Source organism: Tachyglossus aculeatus (genome assembly GCF_015852505.1).
Source record: "Tachyglossus aculeatus isolate mTacAcu1 chromosome 12 unlocalized genomic scaffold, mTacAcu1.pri SUPER_6_unloc_1, whole genome shotgun sequence".
Lineage (NCBI taxonomy): Eukaryota > Metazoa > Chordata > Mammalia > Monotremata > Tachyglossidae > Tachyglossus > Tachyglossus aculeatus.
This window is the reverse complement of record NW_024044828.1, coordinates 20,730,677-20,752,856: the sequence shown is the minus strand read 5'-3', so window position 1 is coordinate 20,752,856 and position 22,180 is coordinate 20,730,677. Positions and strand designations below refer to the sequence as shown.

The window sequence follows — 22,180 nt, the reverse complement described above, 5'->3', positions numbered from 1 at the left end:
GCGCTGGGGAGGTTACAAGGTGATCAGGTTGTCCCGCAAGGGGCTCACAGACTTCATCCCCCTTTTACAGATGAGGTAACTGAGGCACAGAGAAGTGAAGTGCCTTGCCCAAAGTCACTGAGCTGACAAGTGGCGGAGTAGGGATTTGAACCCATGACCTCTGACTCCAAAGCCACGCTGCTTTGGAGTGGAAGGAGCCCGGGCCTGGGCGTCAGAGGAGCTGGGTTCTAATCCCGACTCCATCACTTGTCTGCTGTGTGACCTTGGGCAAGTCCCTTTGATTCTCTGTGCCTCAGTTACCTCATCTGGAAAGTGGAGATGGAGACTGTGAGCCCCACGTGGGTCAGGGACTGTGTCCATCTCGTTTCGCTTGTAACCACCCCAGTGCGTAGTACATGGTCCAGTGCTCTGTGCACAGTAAGCGCTCAGTAAATACGATTGAATGAATGACGCGTTAAACAGATGCGATAAAAGGTATTGAATCCTCGTTTTACAGATGAGGGAACTGAGGCCCAGTGACGTGGCTTGGCTGAGGTGGCGGAGTGGGGACTAGAACTCAGCTCCTCTGACCCCCCCGCCCTCACACTCAGCATCAGTCCGATTGCCAGCGGAGCAAGAGGCGGCCCCCGCCACCCCAACAAGGAAGGCTGCAGGAAGACACCCGGGATCCCCCGCGTTTTGCCGCGGGCACCAGTGCGATGGCCCAAGGAGGGGATGAGTGGGAGCTGTGTAAGGAGAACGTGCAGCCACTGAGGCAGGGACGGATTATGTCCACCCTGCAGGGAGCCCTGGCCCAGCAGGAGACGGCCAGTTACAGCTCCATCCAGCAGCAGAAACAGTGAGTGTGGCCCTGGTGGGCATTGGGGCATTGGGCATTGGGGCATAAGCGCTTAGTACAGTGCTCTGCACATAGTAAGCGCTCAATAAATACGATTGATGGGGTGGGCACCCAGGGTGGCATGAGGGCTGGTGACAGTAGGGACGTGGGGAGGCTAAATTGCTGCCGCTTCCCACCAGCCCTGGGGCCTAGCTGAGGATTCCTTTGCTTAGGAGGTGGGGGGTGGTCTGGATGTGTAAGCGAGGCTCTAGGATGCCTACCAATCAATCAATCAATCGTATTGATTGAGCGCTTACTGTGTGCAGAGCACTGTGCTAAGCACTTGGGAAGTACAAATCGGCAACATATAGGGACAGTCCCTACCCAACAACGGGCTCACAGGCTAGAAGAGGGAGACAGACAACAAAACACTTACGAGAGCGCTCAGTAAGTAGGACGATTTGACCGATTTATGAAAGCGTTCAGTAAATAGGCTGATTGTAGGGATTTACGAGACCGCTCAGTAAATGGGCTGATTTTAAAAAGTTACGAAAGCGCTCAGTCATTACGGTTTTAGGGATTTACGAGCGCTCAGTAAATAGGACGATTTGACCGATTTCCTAATGGGGTCAGTAAACAGGAGGATCTTACGGATTTAGGCGCACTCGGTAAATAGCTGACTTTACAGATTTAAGAAAGCGCTCAGGAAATAGGCTGATTTTAAGGAGTTCAGTCATGACGATTTCTCAGCGCTTACAACAGTGCTCAGCACCTAGTAAGCGTTTAACAAATACCACCGTTGACAAGTAAGCGAGGCTCTAGGATGCATACCAATCAATCAATCAATCGTATTGATTGAGCGCTTCCTGTGTGCAGAGCACTGTACTAAGCGCTTGGGAAGTACAAGTTGGCAACCTAGAGAGACGGTCCCTACCCAACAGTGGGCTCACAGTCTAGGAGGGGGAGACAGAGAACAAAACATATTAACAAAATAAAATAAATAGAATAGATATGTACAAGTAAAATAAATAAATAGAGTAATAAATACGTACAAACATATATACAGGTATACCATCACCATCAGTGGTATTTAATAATAATAATAATAATGGCATTTATAAAGCGCTTACTATGTGCAAAGCACTGTTCTAAGCACTGGGGAGGGTACAAGGTGATAAGGCTGTCCCACGGGGGGCTCACAGTCTTCATCCCCATTTTCCAGATGAGGAAACTGGGGCCCAGAGAAGTTAAGTGACTTGGCCAAAGTCACACAGCTGACAAGTGTGACAAGAGGCAGAGCCGGGAGTGCTTTGAGTGCTTACTGTGTGCAGATCACTGTACTAAACACTTGAATACTGTCTATTGTACTCTCCCAAGCACTTAGTACAGCGCATTGCGCGTAGTAAGTGCTCAGTAAGTACTGATTGATTCCTCTGAGCTGAGGAAGTGACTTCCCGTGGCTTTATTGATAAAGTCCCTTCCCAAGGTAAATTCACGGCAGAGAATCTCTCTGAGAATAACGATGGTATTAAACTCTTGCTGAAGCAGGCGGGATAGATGAGTTCTGATCCGGGACTGTCTCTATATGTTGCCAATTTGTACTTCCCAAGCGCTTAGTACAGTGCTCTGCACACAGTAAGCGCTCAATAAATGCGATTGATGATGATGATCCAGTCCCTGTCCCCAGGGGTCTCGGTTTAAGAAGGAGGAACAGGAAGGCTTTCCTCCCCAGTTAACAGTTGAGGGAAGTGAGGCCCAAAAGGTTCGGTGGCACACCTAAACTTTCTAATCCCGGCTCCGCCACGTGTCCGCTGCGTGACCTTGGGCAAGTCACTTCGCTTCTCTGTGCCTCAGCTACCTCATCTGCAAAATGGGGATTGGGACCGGGAGCCCCGTGCGGGACAGGGACTGTGTCCAACCTGATTTGTTGGACACAGCAGTGGGCTCACAGTCTAGAAGAATATAATATGTTAATGTTTTGTTCTGTTCTCTGTCTCCCCCTTCTAGACTGTGAGCCCACTGTTGGGTAGGGACCGTCTGTGTTGCCAACTTGGCCTTCCCAAGCGCTTAGTACAGTGCTCTGCACACAGTAAGCACTCAATAAATACGATTGAATGAATGAATGAATTTATTTGTATCCATCCCAGCGATAGTACAGTGCTTGGCACATAGTAGGCACTTAACAAATGCCAATAAAAATAAATAAATAATATCCAAGGTCACCCAGCAGGCCCCAGACTAGGACTGAGACTAGAAGCTAGGTCTCCTGGCTCCCAACCCTGTGTGTGTCCTCCCCTCCACCCCTACCCCTGGGGCATCTGAGGTGGGCTAGAGGGACCCTCCTCTACCCCCATTGGACTGTCTGAGGACTGGTCATAGCTGAAAGGGTGGCCCTCTGAGAAACCCATCTTCCTTGGGCCTGATTCCGTGGGCCTCTGTATCTCAAAGGCATGGCCGACTGGTTTATATCATCATCATCATCATCAATCGTATTTATTGAGCGCTTACTATGTGCAGAGCACTGGACTAAGCGCTTGGGAAGTACAAATTGGCAACATATAGAGACAGTCCCTACCCAACAGTGGGCTCACAGTCTAAAAGGGGGAGACAGAGAACAAAGCCAAACATACTAACAAAATAAAATAAATAGAATAGATATGTACAAATAAAATAGAGTAAAAAATATGTACAAACATATATACATATATACAGGTGCTGTGGGGAAGGGAAGGAGGTAAGATGGGGGGGATGGAGAGGGGGAGAGGAAGGAAGGGGGAGAGGAAGGTTTATATGGCATTGTTGCCATGGTGAGTGTGACTATCCAACCCTCTCTGGGGGCAGGGGGGTGCATTTATGCTCCTCAGATGAGAAAGTGGGTACTCCCTAGCCTGTGCGTACTCAAGCCTTAGCCACTAACTATTTGAGGGACTTTATTTGCCCCACTCAGTTGATCAACAGTTCCAGTTCCGGCCTATTGTGTGCAGAGCCCACTTGGGAGAGCACAGTGGAGATGACAGACACGATCCCTGCCCTTGAGGCGCTTACAGTTTAGCAACCCTAGAAGATAACCCTGCCTAGCCTTTGGGGAAGCCTGCGAGCCACTCCAGGGAAGAAGGCCAGCGAGACCTTGTACTTCCCAAGCGCTTAGTACAGTGCTCTGCACATAGTAAGCGCTCAATAAATATGATTGATTGATTGATTGACCTGGGAGAGGAGACGAGAGCCAGCCAGGCCCGCCGGTTTGCGTGGCTGGTCTCTCGACAGTCACCTCCTCTGTTTCCAGGGCCTTTGAATCGGAAATCCGCTTCTACACTGGGGACGACCCGCTGGACGTTTGGGACAGGTAGGCGGTTCGGCTCAATGGAGGCCGAGCAGGTGGGCTGCCCTCGGGGAAGAGGGAGATGGGCCCTGCTGGGCAGTCTTCCGGGACGAGCCCACCCTCTTCTCCCGCTGCAGGTACATCCGGTGGATCGAGCAGACCTTCCCCCAGGGAGGGAAGGAGAGCAAACTGTCTGCGCTGCTTGAGAGGGCCGTGAAAGTGCTCCAGGAGGAACGGCGCTACTACAATGACCCTCGCTTCCTCAGCCTCTGGCTCAAGCTGGTGAGTGGAGGGCGGTCGCGGAGCGGCCCATGGGGCTGGTTGCCATGGCTACTAGTTGGCACCTTTATCCGCCTTGGCAGGAGGTGGGAGTCGGTCACTGTGTGATAGGCCGCATTCTCACCTCCCAAGGATGGGGTGGGGGGGGGGTTCCTTCCATCTTTGAAGCAGCTGCTCTGACTTCACCCAAACTGAGACAAAGTGGGCTTTTGTTTGTTTCTGGTTTTAAAATGCTCACGATGCCCTGGGATCTACCAGTCATTATGGGCTTGTTCTTCTTGGTTCCTTTTTTGTTTCCTGTAATCATGTTGGAGGATGCCACTGCTGCTCTGAAACACCTAGAACCTTCCCTAGAGTGTCTGGCTCCTCTTCCTCCTCCTCCCTCTCTCCCACAACTCAGTGCAGCTTGACCGTCTCCTCTGGACCCGTCGGGAGGGTCTTCTGGCTTGCTTCCTGGAACTCGTAATCCCCCACGTGTAGCGGATAGAGCACGGGCCTGAGAGTCATAAGGTCATGGGTTCTAATCCCGGCTTTGCCACTTGTCTGCGGTGTGACCTTGGGCAAGTCACTTCACCTCTCTGGGCCTCAGTTACCTCATCTGGAAAATGGGGATTGAGACTGTAAGCCCTACATGGGACAGGGACTGTATCCAACCTGATTTGCTTGTATCGACCCCGGCGCTTAGTACTGTGCCTGGTATTTAGTAAGTGCTTAAGAAATACCTTCAAGGCCCTACTGAGATCCCTTCAAGGCCCTACTGAGAGCTCACCTCCTCCAGGAGGCCTTCCCAGACTGAGCCCCTTCCTTCCTCTCCATCCCATCTTACCTCCTTCCCTTCCCCACAGCACCTGTATATATGTATATATGTTTGTACATATTTATTACTCTAGTTATTTATTTTACTTGTACATATCTATTCTATTTATTTTATTTTGTTAGTATGTTTGGTTTTGTTCTCTGTCTCCCCCTTTTAGACTGTGAGCCCACTGTTGGGTAGGGACTGTCTCTATATGTCGCCAACTTGTACTTCCCAAGCGCTTAGTACAGTGCTCTGCACACAGTAAACGCTCAATAAATACGATTGATGATGATGATGATGTTGTTATTACCAGTCCTTCCAGGTTGGCAGACAAGTGTCGGGAGGAAAGTGGCTCCCCCAAACTCTTCCCCCTTGCACCCCAGCCTCTCCGAGCTGCCCGCTAGCCGGTCTCTACCCGTTGCCCCGCTTCTAACGGGAAATCTTTTGACGCCTTTGCAGGGTCACACGTGCAACGAACCCCTGGACATGTACAGCTACTTACACAGCCAAGGGATTGGCATCGGCCTGGCCCAGCTCTACATCACCTGGGCGGACGCATATGAGGTCAGGGAGGATTATCGGAAGGCGGAACAGGTGTTCCAGAAAGGGCTTCAGTGCAAGGCGGAGCCCCTGGACAGACTGCAATCCCAGCATCGGTGAGACCTGCCGTCCCGGAGCAGGAGGGGCGGGGCCTGGGGCCGGGAATCAGAAGGACCTGGGTTCTAATCCTGACTCCTCCACTTGTCTGCTGTGTGTCCTTGGGCAAGTCATTTCACTTATCTGGGCCTCAGTTCCCTCATCTGTAAAATGGGGGTTAGGACTGTACACCCCACGTGGAACAGGGACCGTGTCCAACCTGATCAGCTTTTACCTTCCCCGGTGCTTAGTACAGTGCCTGGCACATAATAAGTGCCTAACAAATGCTATTAAAAAAAAATGAAATCAAGTGGGAGGCCAGGGTTGCCTCTGGAAGGGGTCCATTCCTCAGAGACTCCTGTTGGAAGCAATTCTGGCACACGGAGGAGCTGATTCTAGAGCCGGGGACTGGCACTACCCGTGGCCTCTCATCTCCTCCTGAGGCCTGGAGTGTGGCGAGCTGGCGGATGAGCAGGGGTGTCGGTGTCTGAGGCGACAGACCCACAGGCCGTTAGCCGAAACGAACGCGGCGTAGATGCCAGGTTTCTCGGCTCGGCTGCTCCGTGTCCCTCACGGCAGCTCCAGGCCATGATGCCAGGCGGGAGGGCCAGATGCCCCCCAGTTCTAAAGCCAGGGCCTTTGGCTTGCTGCCACAACTCCCATCTTGTACTGGAAGACTATGGGGCCAGAAGTCAGGAGACCCAATCCTACCCCTAGCCTGCAAGTCACTGAATGCTCTGTGCCTCAGTTTCCCCATCTGTATAATGGAGGGATGATCTCTACTCTCTCTGCCTCTTAAACTGTGAACCCCCCTATGGGATAGGGGACTGTGTCTGGTCAGTTTTTAATATTTTTTTTTGGTATTTGTTCAGCGCTTACTATGTCAAGCACTGTTCTAAGTGCTGGGGTAGATACAAGTTTGGTTGGACACAGTCCCTGTCCCACTCAAGGCTCACAGTCTAAGTAGGAGGGAGAACAGTTATTGAAGCCCCACTTTACAGATGAGAAAACTGAGGCGTGTGGTATCTCTCCCAAAGCTTAGTACCTAGTAAGTGGTGTTTGAGTGGTGTCATTTTTTTTTTTATTACCATTATTGTGGGCCCTGGGTCTCCATCCAAGTGACCCGAGTCCCGGCGATGGCGACTGTTGAAATGAGAATCCATTCTTGGCCACCAGCAGGAGTGACTCCTCTGCTCTTCTGGCTCAGCCGGGCAGCGGGGGTTGGGGCAAGTGCCCTGTCCCGGTTGTGGGAGCTCCAGGCTCCTAGTGGTGTCCTGATCCCTGGAAGCCCTGGCAGTCCTCTCAAGGGGCCGGTCTGTTTCCTCAGACAGTTCCAGGCCCGCGTGTCTCGGCAAACCCTGTGGGCCCTAGAGAGAGGTGGCGAAGAGGAAGAGGAGGAGATGGAGGAAGTGGAGGATTGGGCTTTGGGCCCTCACCGGACCTCCCTGGCTGAGCTGAAGAGCAGGGGGAAGAAGACAGCCAGAGCCCCCATCAACCGAGTGGGAGGGGCTCTGAAAGGTCAGTTTGCTGAGCTTTTCCCCTGGCCCCCACTCCTGGTCGGCCCCCTGAATCTTCCCGATTCTGGAGGCGGGTGCGGGGGTTGGCCCGGGACAGGACCAAACCCCAGTGGGGGACAGTGGTCGTTCTTCCCGCTGCTTCGGGAGGAGAGGCCCAGGCGTGGTCTGGATGGAATTTCTCTGTTTCTGTCTCTGATTTTGTCTCTTCCTCCTCCCGACCCCAACCCAGGCCAAAGCCGAGGGCTCACGAACACAGCTGCTCCACAGAGACCCAATGGCACCCAGTTCACGGTGTTTGATGAGAACGGCGGGGGTCCCTCTTGGGCAGAGCCCCCCGGGCTCAGCACCCAGCCATGGGCGGCTCCCCCGGTGCCCAGGGACAAGGAGAATGAGCTGAAGCCCGGTCCGTGGAACAGTGCCCGGGTAAGGCACGGGGCTTGGATGGGCGAGGAGGGGCGGGAGATGGCTGCATTTCACCTCATCCCTGGCTCTCGGAGGGAGATTCAGAGTCATAATCCATGTCTGTTGAGGACCTGGCTCTCCTCGATATGTGGCGGGGTTCACCCCTAATCCTGGGCTTCTCCTGCCCCCAATCCCTGTCTTCAGCTTCCTGAGCCTCCTCGCGGGAGTGCAGCTTCCCTGGCAGCCGCAGCCCCCGCTCTGCCTGACTTCACCCCTTACGTGGAGGAGTCCGCCCAGCAGCAAATCATGTGAGTGTGGGTTCCCCACATTTGTCGGAGGGGGTGGGGAGGGCTGGTTGGCCCTGGGAGGGGGTTGGGGAGCTTCCAAAAGGAGTTTCCTCCCTGGGTCTGGGGGATAGAGGTGAAAGGTGAGACTTCTACATCGCTGCCAGCTGCACTTCCAACTTTCTCTCCCTCCGTCTTGCTCTCGGGAGCAGGTGCTTCTCTGAGAAGCAGCAGGGCTTAATGGAAAAAGCACAGGCTTTGGAGTCAGATGTCATGGGTTCTAATCCTGGCTCCGCCGCTTGTCAGCTGTGTGACTTTGGGCAAGTCACTTAACTTCTCTGTGCCTGTTACTTCATCTATAAAATGGAGATTATGATTACCTTCTATCTACCTCAGTGCTTAAAACAATGCTTGTCACATAGTAAGTGCTTAACAAATACCATTAGTACTGTTACTATTATTATTGTTATTGATAAACTGTATTCTCCTCTCGCTTTCTCTTCACTCTTTCACCCCGTGGCCCGGCCCCTGGCCACAGTGGCTGTACTTGAACCTGGCAAGGATAATGGGGCAAGGAAGTGGGGTGGTCCCAGAGGAAAGACTGTGAGCCCGTTGTTGGGCAGGGACTGTCTTTCTAGGTTGCCGAATTGTACTTTCCAAGCGCTTAGTACAGTGCTCTGCACACAGTAAGCTCTCAATAAATACGATTGAATGAATGATTGAAAGCAGGTATTGCTTGGGGTTAGCGTGCTGTCCTAAGCGCTTGAAAAGGGCAACAGCAGCGTGCTCCCTGCCCTTGAGGTGCTTCCTCTCTAACTGGGGGGCAGACGGGACAATATTCACACATAGTGGAATCAGCGGGATCCACAGCCTCCGGTTTTCCTTTCCCGGCTCTGGCCGTGCAAAAAAGTTGGCTGTCGACAGGAGAGATGGAGTGGGTATCTCTTGTGTCTCCAAGGAGATTCAGGTTGTAGGTGGGGCAGACGTAGAGAATCACATCCTAACGTCTCTGTATTGGCCAGGTCAGCTGCATTTCCCCTCTTCGACTTTTGCCCTCTTCCATTTCTCTCCCAAAAGCTCCCACTCAGCCTGGTAGGGTCTGAACTACATAAACCCTGATTTCTCTACTCCCAGAGAACCTCTTGCCCAGTTCTCTTCCCTCAGCTCATTCCTCCAGTTCACTCACGTGGAAACCTCAGATGAACCAGAGGGGAATTTCAAAAGTCTGGGCCAGTTCATTTCGAGACTGGTGGGAATTAGCCGATCGATATACCCGAACACCTGATTTGCAGACCTGCTGAGTTCTCGGGTGCCTTTCTCTGTCCTGCTGGCTTTGCAAAGTGCTGTTATAGCTGCATATCTGCAGAGCCTGGAAAAACGCACCCGCAGTTACGGCCATTTCCTTCAGCAGCTCTAGGAATTGGGGAGAAAGGGGTGCCCTTTGCTGGTCACAGGGCTCCTGAAACCTTCCGTTCCTCCAGGACCCCGTGTAAAATCGAACCCAGCATAAACCACGTGCTGAGCACCTGGAAGCCCGGGAAGGAGGCGGGGGACGCCCTGCAGCGAGTCCAGAGCCACCAGAAGGAGGAAAATGAGAAGAAGGAGGTGGTGATGTACTGCAAGGAGAAGGTCTATGCCAGTGTCGAAGAGTTCTCCTTAGAGGAGATCCGGGCCGAGATCTGGTGGAAGAAATTGAACAAGAAGAGGGAAGGTGAGTGCCAGGACCCCACGGCGGTTTCAGTACTGGGGAGATGGGTCGGGGGAGGGGAATGGTGGTCCGAAATGGGCCAACCTCCCCACCTCTTTCCCCCCACCCCCAGGGGTGGGGAATAGAAGCAGGCTCTGGGATGGCCTGATGCTTCCTTGAATTTCCTTTCCCCAGAGGAGCTGCTGGCCCGTGAGCATAAGAGAGCAGAGATGCAGAAGCAGATTGAGCAGATGGAGCAGTTGCTAAAGGAGATCAAAGCTACCCAGGAGCAGAGGCCAGGAGATGAGGTTTCTTCTTTCTTTCTTCCTTCTCCTCCTCCTCCTTCCTTCTTCCCCCCCCCCCCACGCCCCACCCCTCACAGAACCAGCTCACCAGGTGGGCATTTGGCCTGTCCGTTGGCCAGGAAAGGGAGAGGTGGCACAGATAACCAGGGCCCCAGCCTTTGGTGCTTCCAAGTGGGAGGAAATGGGATGAATCGAATGAGTGTGGAAGTCGTTTGGGAACCAAAATGGACACATTGTATTTTGGCCATTCCCTTTTTCACCCCACTTGCAACCCTGTTGGTGAGCTTGGCCCCATTGAGGGTGGCGGAGTCAAATAGACACATCTGATTCCAGTGGCCACAGGTGGGGGGAAAGTTCACAGATATTATGACTTATAAGCGTGGTGTCCCAATCTGGCCCCATAAACGTCGCCAGGCCCTTGGCTGGCAGATTCAGAAGCTCGGAATCCATCAGGAGGAAAGAGTGGGGGCGGAGGGGAATGGGAGGAGGGACACCAGCAGATGTAGGGAACTTGGAGGAGGCAGGCTGGTGGCAGAGAAATGGCACAAGTCCTGGCTCATGGCTCTTGTCAAGGCCCGATGGCTCTGTTTCTGTCCCCTGGCACCAGCTGGCAGTGCGGGAGCTGATCCAGAAGGCCTCCAGCTTGGGCCCTCCTCCTGAGCCTCAGGAAGCCCCCGAGGAGAGTGTGCCCACTTCCACCCGATGCCCCGAGGAAGCCCCTGCCGAGCAGTTGATGGGACCTCAGAGGTAGAATGGGCAACTCTGGGGGAGGAACGGGAGGCGTGTTCCTTGACTTGTTCCCCTCTGGCTCTGGAGTTTCCAAGGATCGGGAGTGCTCGTGCATCCTACCAGTGAGGTAGAGGTAGGGGCAGAATGGCTGCCCGTTGGAAGTATTTTCTGAATGCCTATTTTGTGCAGGGCGCTATCCTGAGCTTTTGGGAGAGTTCAGTAGAGTCAGCAAACAGAATCCCTACCCTCAAGGAGCTCCTCATCTCCTGTGTGCCGAGCACTGAACTGAGCTCTTCAGGGAGCAGAGTGTGTTGACACAATCCCTACTCTGGAGGAGATAAGAGTCTACTGTGTGCAAAAAAAACCACTATACTGTTTTGAGAGAGAACACAAAGTTAGTAGTTACCATACCTACTCACAAGGACCTTATAGGTGGGTCTTGAGGCCTGGGGTCTAGAGTGGAATCTCAGACTTTGGGAACTGGGTGTGGGAGAAGAAGGAATCCTATCAATCAATCATATTTATTGAGCGCTTACTGTGTGCAGAGCACTGTACTAAGCGCTTGGGAAGTACAAGTTGGCAACATATAGAGACGGTCCCTACCCAACAGTGGGCTCACAGTCTAGAACGGGGAGACAGAGAACAAAACAAAACATATTAACAAAATAAAATAAATAGAATAGATATGTACAAGTAAAATAAATAGAGTAATAAATACGTACAAACATATATACATATATCCTAGCCAAGTATACTATAGAAACTGTGATTCCGTAGACTAAAAGCTTCTTGTGGGCAGGAGTCATGCCTACCGATTTTGCTGAATTTTACTTTCTAAAGCACTTAGAGTGTTCTGCACAGTAAATACCATTGATGGATTGATTTAGTTGGGTGGACGTGGAAGGAGGAGGGGGGAATGCACGCATAAAAACCTTCTCAACTTTGTTACAGGGCATCTCCCCAAACAGACAACGGTAGACAGAATTGGCCATGCCCTCTAGGTAAGTGGCATTGGAGCAAAGGTCTGTGAGGAGTTTGCTACTGAAGGGTGGCACATCTAACCCAACTGGCCCTGACTTCTTGTTTCCCAGCTGAAGACCAACCGTGGGAGTGATCAGTGGCGACAGGCCCAAGGGGTTCTCAGAAAAGAAGTCCTGGTTGGGGGCTGTTGTCAAATCTGGCCCTGCGTCCGCTCATAGAAATGCCATTTGCCACTTTTGTCCCAGGTGCAGATCCCCTGGACTTCGGAGGCCCTGGTGTCCCCTTCTCCATCTTTGATGAGTCTAAGGCGGGCAACAATCCCAGTGCCAGGTTGGTTCTGGGGTGCTGTGGGAGCATTGCTCAAGGGGGAGCAGGGGCGGGTACCCCGGTCTGTGCAGGGGCAGGGTGAAGGTGGAGAGACACACCTCGCTGATTATCATGGGTCTTCCACAGCCTCCCAGCCAATCCCCAGCAGCTGCCTACCAGACGGAGGCCCCTCACGGTTCGGCAACACTCTGAAGGCATCGCCTCAAAAGATGATGGGACACCAGAAGCCACGGTAAGGAAGTGAGGGAACCAGGACCGCCGCCTGGATGGAGCCAAGCCAGCCGCGGCCCTGGCACCGCCCACCCTGAATTGCCGGGGCAGCAACAAGGCATTTGGGGTTTTGTAGACTGATCTTATGTTTTAGTTTCAAATATATTCAAGGGCCCTGAATCAATCAGAGTCACTTACAGGACACTGTCATGGCCACTGAAATGTCACAGTACACTGTCATGACCACTGTCAAGCAGTTGGCAGTCTCCCAGCTGGCCTACCTGCCCTTTTGGTGATTCTAAATAACTGAAATGTACCCACCTCCGGGCATGTCGCTGCTTACCCAAGCAGACAGTCTGTGGGTATTGGGCAGCTGGATGATGGCATCAAACATGACCCAAACCCCAAACCCCAAACCAAACAGTTCCTCAAATGGGTTTCTGTAAAGCGGCCACAGGCGCCCAGGGTATTTGAAAATGCCACGGCCATTTCTGGGCTTCCTGCTGGCTTCGTTACAGGCCTAATCTTAAAAGGTGTGGCCACCACAACATTTTGGTGGCCACAATAGGGAAAAAATGCCCCCAGAGCCGTGTTTGTATTCCACTCCCCTTCTGGCTAGGAGGCTCAGGCTCCTCCTGAACTGTCCACCCAGCTTCTTGGAAGGCTTTCATTGGTGCCTCCAAAAAGCCATTAGCCTGACACCAAATCACCTCAGAAAAGTGAAGCCTCCAAAGGAAACCACTGTTCAGTCACAGGTCAGCTTGGGCGAGCAAACGTCCGTTGACTACCTGAATAGCTGAGTGGGGAGGGGAGGCTGGAGTTGGGCAAGTGGAAAGGGGAGGCAAAATTTCACTAGGACTCCCTAAGCCTGACTTCAAGGACCAGGGCACACTGGGAAGCAGAAACTTGTCATTCAGCCATCAGGGCAGAGGACTGGTGCAGGCCTGGAGGTGATGAGGCAGAGTTCAGACCAGAGCAGTGGGTTTTTGGAATGCTTGTCGTAGCTAAAGAGTCCCCCTCCCCCCCCCACCGTTGTCCCATAGGCAGGTGATCTTCTCGGCACAAGGGGTGGATGCCTGCTCCCTGCGAGGCCTGGTGCTCATCTCCCACGAGCCTCTACGATTCTTTCTGCTGTTTCTTCATTTTAGGGTGAGCTGGTGGGCGTCGAGCCCCTGAGCGAAGAGGCCATCATCACCGGCTCCTACAGGAACGTCACCATCTGCCCCAACCCGGAAGACACCTGCGACTTCCTCCAGGCCGCCCACCTGGCGTCGACTCCTTTTCATGGCGTCGTGGTGCTCGATGGCCCTCTCGCTGCTGATGCCAAGAGGGTCCCCCAGGAAGCTGTGGGCTCACAGGCCGTCAGGGAGGCCACTTACCCCGAAGAACTCACCAATAAGAAGCTGAGGTCATTGGGGATTCCGGGGGGACTGGACTCTCTGGGGAATATTTCTGCTAAACCCCCGCTAACCGGTGTGGTTTTCATCCCACCTGCTGGGTCCCAGGGAATCTGGCCCTGGAATCTCTCTGCTGCTGGCTTCTTGTTTGGAAAGAGGTGAACTCCTCATCACCATGGCTGCCCACCAGGCGAGGCTATCCCACCCTGAGGGTGCCACGTCCCGGGCTTGACCAAACTGGGCTCAGTCTCCCTGCCAGGGCTTAAGGAAGGTGAGGCAGGGACTGGCAGTGGGGGCACCATCCTCTGCCACCCCCTCACTCGCACTGCCCCCACCCCATTTTGGGCCAGTAGTTCTCATCAGGGGCGAACGCCACTCCAGTTCTGGCGGGCAGGGGACCGCGAGCAGGCCTGGTCTCAGGGCTGAGGGATGGAGCCAGAGTTGTGGGGATCCCGGCCACAGATGGGGGACCAGCCTAAGCAGGATTAGCCAGTCAGGGCTTTCCCGCCTTCCCCAGTTCTAAGGGATGGGCCTTTCTGAGCTCTTTCCGTGGTAGAAAGGTTTTTGACCACACTGACCAACCAGCCCTCACAGACGGTGGCGGCATAACCTCCCAAACGAGGCTGGGGAGCCGTGAGGGAGACGCCCACTGGCTTGCCCAGCAATGGGGTGACGTGAGGCAAGTTCTTTAGCCTCTCTGCCCTCGCCCAGCACCGGCTCTGGCCTCCGGACCCGGTAGAGCTCGGGTCTGTCAGACGCCGGGGACGCTGAGCGCCTCAGAGGTCGACCAGCTCTCTGTGGTTCTTCCAGCCCGATCATGGAGGAGAGCAGTCAGGAAATGACCCGCTCCTCCGGGGCCTTGGGCTCCTCCACCTCCTCGGTCAGCGGACTCTCCACCATCAAGGACCTACAGATCCCCGAGAAACTGGAGCTTGCCAACGAAACCGAGGGGGGGGGTCAGCAGCAGCGTACTTCAGGCCGGTGAGTGTCCCCCCAGCCATTGTACCCCAGAGCTCAGGAGGCGGTCCAACTCTGCGGTGGGTGAATCCTGAAATGGCGACAGTCCTCCCCTTCTCCTCCTCCGCCCCCTCAACTTGACCTTCTTGAGCTGTGTCTCCGTGTCTGCCTGGTGACCTTTTCCCTTCTGCCTCTTCACAGAAACCTCCCCTCCGTCTCCCTGGTGCCCAGAACGGCACAGGCGGCTACTGGTATCACTGCCGGAGTTGTCTTCCTTCCCGGGCTTTTGTTCTGAGCCTGGGCCCATGCCTGAAGTGGAAGTAGAGAAAGTGGTGAAACTCGGTGATCGTTGCTGACTTTTTTTTTTTTAACTGGTATTTGTTAAGCACTTACTATGTGTCAAACGCTGTTCTAAGCACTGGGGTAGGTACAAGTTAATTAGGTCGGACACAGTCCCTTTCCCACATGGGACTTCACAGTCTAGGAGAGAGAACAGATAACCCCCCATTTTACAATCGAGAAAACTGAGGCCCAGAGAAGTGAATTGACTTGTCCAAGGTCCCAAGACGAGCAATTGGCAGACTAGATTAGATTAGAAGGGGATTAGAACTCAGGTCCTTCCGACTCCCAAGCCTGTGCTCTCCCCACTAGGCCACCATGACTGCCAGGCCTGGCCCCCGGAAAGGGGTCCAAGTACCATGGGGCTATTGAGTCCTCTGCCCTCACTGAGGGGGTGGCCGGGGTCTCTCTGGAGCCCCTGTGCTGCAAAGACATAGGCAGCCAGTTGAGAGACACTGCACATTTACCACCTTCACAGATTGTGGCCCAATCCCCCCCCATTCCTGGCAAAACCTCCCAATCCTGTCTGGATCCCTGAGGCAATCGGGCCCTGTGAACGAGAGGAGCTGGCATCTCAGCGGGAGCGATCCAGCCCGCAGTAGCCACCCACCCCAAGGCTAAGGCTCTGGGTGCCCACTGCCCATTTGCCAAAGCCTGGCCGGGGCTAGTCCTCTGGCAGAGTAGTTCTTTAGTCCTCCGTGCCCCTGGCCGCACCGGAAGCCAGAATCTGCCAGGCAGTCATTTATATTTATTGAGCACTTACTGTAGTGCTCAATAAGTGCTTGGAAGAGAACAATTAACAGACATATTCCCTGACCACAGTGAGCTTACAGTCGAAAGGGGGAGACAGACATTAATAGAAATAAATTACAAATAGGTACAGAAGTGCTGTGGGACGGGGAAGGGGGGATGAATAAAGGGAGCAAGTCAGGGTGACACAGAAGGGAGTGGGAGAGGAGGGCTTAGTCAAGGAAGGCCTCTTGGAGGAGATGGGCCCTCAGTAAGGCTTTGCTGTTGGACTGGGAAGTGGGGATGAATAAGGGGAGCAAGTCAGGGTGACACAGAAGGGAGTGGGAGAGGAGGGCTTAGTCAAGGAAGGCCTCTTGGAGGAGATGGGCCCTCAATAAGGCTTTGAAAGCAGGGAGAGTAATTGGGAGCTCCCGAGTGCCACTGTGGGTGGATTCCCAAAGAGGCAGGGCTGGTAGGATGGCGAGCAGCTCCTGCTGGCAACAGTGAGCCTGATCTCTCTTGGGGCTGGGGGCTCCAGGCGGAACTGCAACAGTATTCATCTCTTCCCCACTGAACCGTCATCCGGGTGTCTTCTAAATAGACTCCATTCCCTCCAGGCAAGGAGAGCTACCGCATCAAGAAAGCTGTCCTGACGGGGGATGGCTGTAAGACGTTTTGGGGTGTCCAAATTGACTCTTCGTGTCTGGCCTTGAAAGCGGTGGCAATCAAGGTAGGAAGACCGTGGGCGGGCCCAAGGGCTTTGAAACCGGTGGCTGGAGAGAAACTCTGGATCTGCTTGTGGTTCCCTGTCAGTATTTTGGGGGAGGGGTCTGTTGCCATTCGGGGAGGGCCAGGAGCCTGGGGAGGGGGTGCCCGCCGGAGGTCTGACTCTGGGGTAGTGGGAAGCCCCGGGCAGTTGAGCCCAGTGGGCTCATGGAGGACCTCTTGGAGGGAAAGCTTTTGGTAAGGGCTCCTCACTGCCATTTTGGCCACTGGAATCTTAGCCGGGCTGGGCCACCTCTACCACCCCAGTCAATCAACAGTATTGACTAAGCGCCTCCTGTGTGCAGAGCGCTATACCAAGTGCTTGGGAGCACGTGGTAGAATGAGAAGACATAAACCCTGCCCTCAAAGAGCTTGCAATCTCGCCAGGGGGAACTCAGAAGTAATCTACAGACAGAGGGGCTGGGGAGAGGGGGTTACATCCACAAGTTAGCAAAACATCTGAACCATCATCATTATCATCAATCGTATTTATTGAGCGCTTACTATGTGCAGAGCACTGTACTAAGCGCTTGGGAAGTACAAATTGGCAACATATAGAGACAGTCCCTACCCAACAGTGGGCTCACAGTCTAAAAGGGGGAGACAGAGAACAAAACCAAACATACTAACAAAATAAAATAGAATAGATATGTAGAAATAAATTAAATAAATAGAGTAAAAAAATATGTACAAACATATATACAGGTGCTGTGGGGAAGGGAGGGAGGTAAGATGGGGGGATGGAGAGGGGGACGAGGGGGAGAGGAAGGAAGGGGCTCAGTCTGGGAAGGCCTCCTGGAGGCCAGGGACATCTTCCTCCCCCACTCCAAAAGGGTAAGGATATGAGGTGTTTTAGGGTGGGTGTCATTCCTGGATGTTCAGTTCCTCTGAGCATCCCTCTCCAGAAAGGGCTTTTGAGCTCCGCTCCATCAACCAGCCGGCCCTTCCCAGTGAGCCGGTGGAATTTGGCCTGTCTTTCCAGGAGGCAAAAACCCAGGAAGGACTTCTGCCAGGCCCTCTGTCCCTTTCTTCCTTCCTTCCTTCCTTGCTCCCTCACTCCAAGGCCATTTAGTCCAACCAACTCTGTCTCCCACATTAGAATGGAAGCTCCTGGTGGGCAGGGAACACGTCTCGTACTCCTCTTGTAGTTTCTTGGTCCGGTGTTTGGGCCCCCCCGAAAATACCGTTACTCTTTAATCTGACCACGATTCCACTGGACTCCGCCTTGTTCTTTTAGACTGTGAACCCACTGTTGGGTAGGGACTGTCTCTATATGTTGCCAACTTGTACTTCCCAAGCGCTTAGTACAGTTCTCTGCACACAGTAAGCGCTCAATAAATACGATTGATTGATTGATTGTTATTGCAGGTGTATTCCCAGCCGGCCCCGTGGGACTTCTACATCATGGTCCGGTTGAAGGAGCGACTGGAGGCCGAGTTTGGCTGGAGTTTCAGCGAGCGGTGCAGCTGTCTTCACTTCCAGGACGGCTGCATTGTCCTGCACCAGGACCTAAACCCCTTCACCCTGTTGGTGCGGAGGGTGGCCCTTGAGGCCTGGGAGGGTCTGTGCCCCACTGCCTGCCGTGCGGGTCCGGGGGCCAAAGAGTAGCCGGGGGTCTCGGGCTGAGGAGGGCTGAGATATGGGCTTCTTAGATCCGGCAGGGCTGTGGGTTGGCTGAGTGCCTAGCCAAGGGCAGGAAGTGTTGGCATAGAGACTATCCCATTCCTAACCCAAAGCAAGGTCAGTCAGTCAATTGTACGTATGGAGCGCTTACCGTGTGCAGAGCAGGAGGTATGAGCGGTGGGAGGTATGTGTGTATCACCCGGGTCAGGTCGGGGGTCCTGGGCCGGGCCCAACAGGAGGCAGGCCACCGGGGAGGGGGGGCCGGACTGTGGTATCTCTGTGCGGCTTCGCTTCCTAGGATCTCCTCCCACACACTGAGTCGACTGCCCACGAGCTGGCCCTGCTGGTCATCCACACACTCCTGGGCCTGGTGGAGAAGCTGCACAAAGCCAACATCATCCACGGAGACCTGAGCCCCCAGACCCTCATCCTGGGCGACAGGTGGGCCACGAGCTCTCCCGAGGCCTTGGAATTTTAGGAGGGGCTGGGGGCAGACTTGGGCACGAAACAGAGGAGGGGGCCTTGAGGGGAATGCCAACGTGATGCTTCGTGTGTGGGATCTTGGGTGGAAAGAGTTTGCCAACAGAAGGCACATCTTCTTCTAATCAAACCTGCCTGGGGCATTGGGGTGAACTGGTCCTGGGTGCCAGCTAGACTGACTGGAGAGCAGCCTCCCAGGATGGCACGACTTGAAGGTGGTGGAATTAATTGGTGGAGGTTGGGCCTGGAGTGTCCACTGGGAGAACTCGCCTGGTCCTTGCCTCTCGAAGGGGGCCGCTCCAAAGCAAGTGGACGTCGGCGTGTTAACTGGCTTCCTGCTGCTTTCAGTGGCTTTGGAGAGGCGGGCATTGCAGCCGCCATTGCCGCAGTCTGTGCCCAGCGTGGCATGGCGGCGGTGCACCGTGGGCATTTGGCATCTCCGGAGGAGTGCGTGGTCAGTCGGTCAGCTCAGCTGGTTCCCGGTGACTCTCCCGGTTCTGGGATCCGGCTCCGCCAGCCGTCAGCTGTGTGACTTTGGGCAAGTCACTTAACTTCTCTGTGCCCCAGTTCCCTCATCTGTAAAATGGGGATGAAGACTGTGAGCCCCCCCGTGGGACCACCTGGTTACCTTGTAACCTCCCCAGCGCTTAGAACAGTGCTTTGCACATAGTAAGCGCTTAATAAATGCCATTATTATTATTATTTGACTTCCATCTCCCTGCAGTCTCCCAAGAGGCCACTGGGGGGCGCCACTGTCCCATCAGAGGGGCCCCCCTGCAGTGCCAGGTCCACGAAGGAGTTGGCCTCTTCTCCAGGATTTTTTTTTGTTTGCTTGCTTATTTGGTTTGGTTTTAGGTCTGCCCGTTTACTTTCGTTTCTCCCCCTCCCTGGGCTCAGGATCTGTGCCGGGTTCCACTGTGCTGAGGACAGCAGCGTTCTGCGGCTCGTGGACTTCTCCCACAGCGTGGACCTGAGGGCCCAACGTGGCATCCCCTCGCTCAGCGGCTTCCCGACAGTGCGGGCCCTGGAGGGGCAGAAGATCCTGGCCCACTGCACTTCGCCCTATCAGGTGAGGGGGGAGGAGGGGCCTCAGGGGTCGCCAGGGACGGTGGCTTGGGGTGCGAGACGGACGAGCAGGGTGCCTCAAAACCCGAGGCAACGTGACCCAGTTTCTCAAGCCCGACCAAAGTCTCCTTGAGCTCTGCCTTTCCCAGAGGCAGGAAAACCACACATGTGCATGTACACACACACCCCAAAAAAACCTCTCTCTCTCTCTCTCTCACACACACGTATACACACACACCCCAAAAAACCCTGTCTCTCTCTCAGACACATCATCATCATCATCAATCGTATTTATTGAGCGCTTACTATGTGCAGAGCACTGTACTAAGCGCTTGGGAAGTACAGATTGGCAACATATAGAGACAGTCCCTACCCAACAGTGGGCTCACAGTCTAAAAGGGGGAGACAGAGAACAAAACCAAACATACTAACAAAATAAAATAAATAGAATAGATATGCACAAATAAAATAAAAAACACACACACACACACTCTCACTCTTTCCCACTGCTTTAACTCGACTCTCACTAGCCATAGGTGCAGCTCTGCTCTGAAGCCTTGGGTGGACATGTGTGGTTCCAGGAGGTACCCGAGGGTATCCCACTGGACACAGTTCTGTTCCTGACCTGGGTCTTCTGGAGTTCAAGCGGTCACCCTCTTCACTAGCGGGAGGACCATTATACGCAGAAGTGGTAGCTGAGGGCTGAGCATCTTGGAGCGCCTCAGGGCTCACCTACCGCACTGAGAGTGATAGGGAAGAGCTCCAGCTGATATCACAGTTATGGTTTCAGGTAGACCTGCTTGGTATTGCGGACGTAGCCCACTTACTGCTGTTCCAAGAGCACCTGCGCGTCTGCCAGGCTGGTTCCCACTGGACGCTCAGCCAGAATCTCTCCGGGTGAGTAGCGGCTAACCAGCTGGGTGGCATCTCTCCCCCTCTGTCCTGGCACACTGCCTCCGGGCTCCTGGTAATCTTGGGAATGGGGAGTCAGTGGAACCACCCCCAGGACCAGGGCTCTCCAGGGGCAGAGGCAGTCCCATGTGGATCAGCCAGAGACCTCAGCCTGGCCACCCTCAGAGTGGCTGTGCATCCACTGGGGACCCAGCCCCTGGGGTCTCCTCTGCCTCACCTGGGGAGGAAACAAGGCGCTGCCTCAAACGGGATTGTTCTCTCCACGCCAACATCCAGCTGGCTCACTCCAGGCTCTGGCCAGCTGCTGGGTCTGGGCTTCTGCTGCCCGAGACCCATGAGGGAATGGTGCCGCCGACAGACCTCCAATCAGCCTCTCCAGGCAGCTACAGCCAGGCAGCCAAATCAGGGATCCCCCAAGGAGGGGTGCGATTGAAGGGATGGGGTCCATCGTCTAGCCGCCCGGCTCCTCCAGCTCCAGGAGAGGCTTCTGGGGCAGGGAGAGCTTAGGAAGGGAGGAGAGACCATCCTGTTCTTTGGAGTTGGTCCCATAGGGACCGCAAACCAGCAGGGCCTGGGGACTTGGGGCACAGTCCTCCTGACCTGGCACTCCTTGTCGTGGGCCTGTCCCTGGGGTGAGGGCAGGGGTGGCAAGTGAAGGAGCCGGGCTGGCAATCCCGCTTGAAGGGGGCTCTCTCTGAATCTTTAGGCTCAAAGGCGGAGGGCTGTGGAAGGTGTTTTTTGAGCGGATTCTGAATGCTGACGGGGAGGCCTCGGTGTCAGTCTTGAGCGAGCTGAGACAGGGGCTGAATGAGAAGCTGGATTCCTGCTGGAGTTCCCTTCAGGCTGCCTTCTGGGAGCTGGAAGGACTCCTGAGCTAAGACCCACGATCACGGTAGAGACTTTGTCCCCTGAGAGTGGCAGGCCCCAGGCTGCCTCCTTCCCGGGGCTGGCGCTTCTGCCAGGGGGAGCCAGGCCTGTCGTCTGGCAAATCTCAGGGCTCTCCGGCTCCATCCCGTCGAGGGCCAGCCCCTGCCTCTGATCTGAGGTCAGCAGCCTCAGCGTTAAGTCCGCGGACCCTCCGTGGCCTGTTGTTTTTGTCCCCAAGGGGGCCGTGTGTGGCCTCTCGAACCCTCTTGTGGCCTATCCCTCCCTCGGCTGTAGAATGAGGAGCCCATCCCTTTCTGTTCGGTGACCGCTGCTCTGTGTGCCCAATAAAGATGCATCTGGTCAGTTTGGATCTCAGAGGCTTTTACTGGGCACTACGTGGGCCTGCGGGACAGCTTTCCTGCTCTGAAGGTCCGGCCTCGGGGGAGGGGTCAGAGGAGCAACACAGAGGCTGTTGGGACCACCCTGACCCCTGTCCTATAGGCAAGCTGCGACGGGCTGGAAGCTCCAGCCTATCAAGACCCCCATGTCCGAGGGGCCACCCACAACCCCTGGCCTGGGGCCGGTGCCCACCTAAGCCCAGCCTGTCGAGCGAGGGTTGAGGTGCCAGGGCTCCGGCGAGGCCGGGCACCTTCTTGAGGCTCTTGGCTGGAATTCCATTCCAATTAGCCACTGGGGTTTGAGCTGGGCTGCTGCATCCACTGCCCCCCTCCCCAGAAGAGGGAACTCTGCCACA

At 54.6% G+C, this 22,180-nt stretch overlaps 1 protein-coding gene across 1 annotated transcript; it reads left to right on the top strand.

The window, feature by feature from the left end:
- The first annotated feature begins 505 nt into the window (after positions 1-505).
- On the top strand, positions 506-21,796 carry BUB1B (BUB1 mitotic checkpoint serine/threonine kinase B). The gene is given in 23 exon segments (XM_038741519.1): positions 506-838; positions 4,101-4,160; positions 4,274-4,418; positions 5,674-5,870; positions 7,178-7,368; positions 7,597-7,790; positions 7,974-8,077; positions 9,535-9,764; positions 9,936-10,048; positions 10,653-10,792; positions 11,726-11,775; positions 12,001-12,085; positions 12,209-12,314; positions 13,441-13,700; positions 14,500-14,638; positions 14,640-14,670; positions 14,848-14,988; positions 16,332-16,444; positions 17,848-18,009; positions 18,401-18,543; positions 19,480-19,651; positions 20,438-20,544; positions 21,266-21,796. Coding segments are annotated over 23 exon segments (3,195 nt in total). The 5' UTR covers positions 506-698; the 3' UTR covers positions 21,438-21,796.
- The last annotated feature ends 384 nt before the right edge of the window (positions 21,797-22,180 follow it).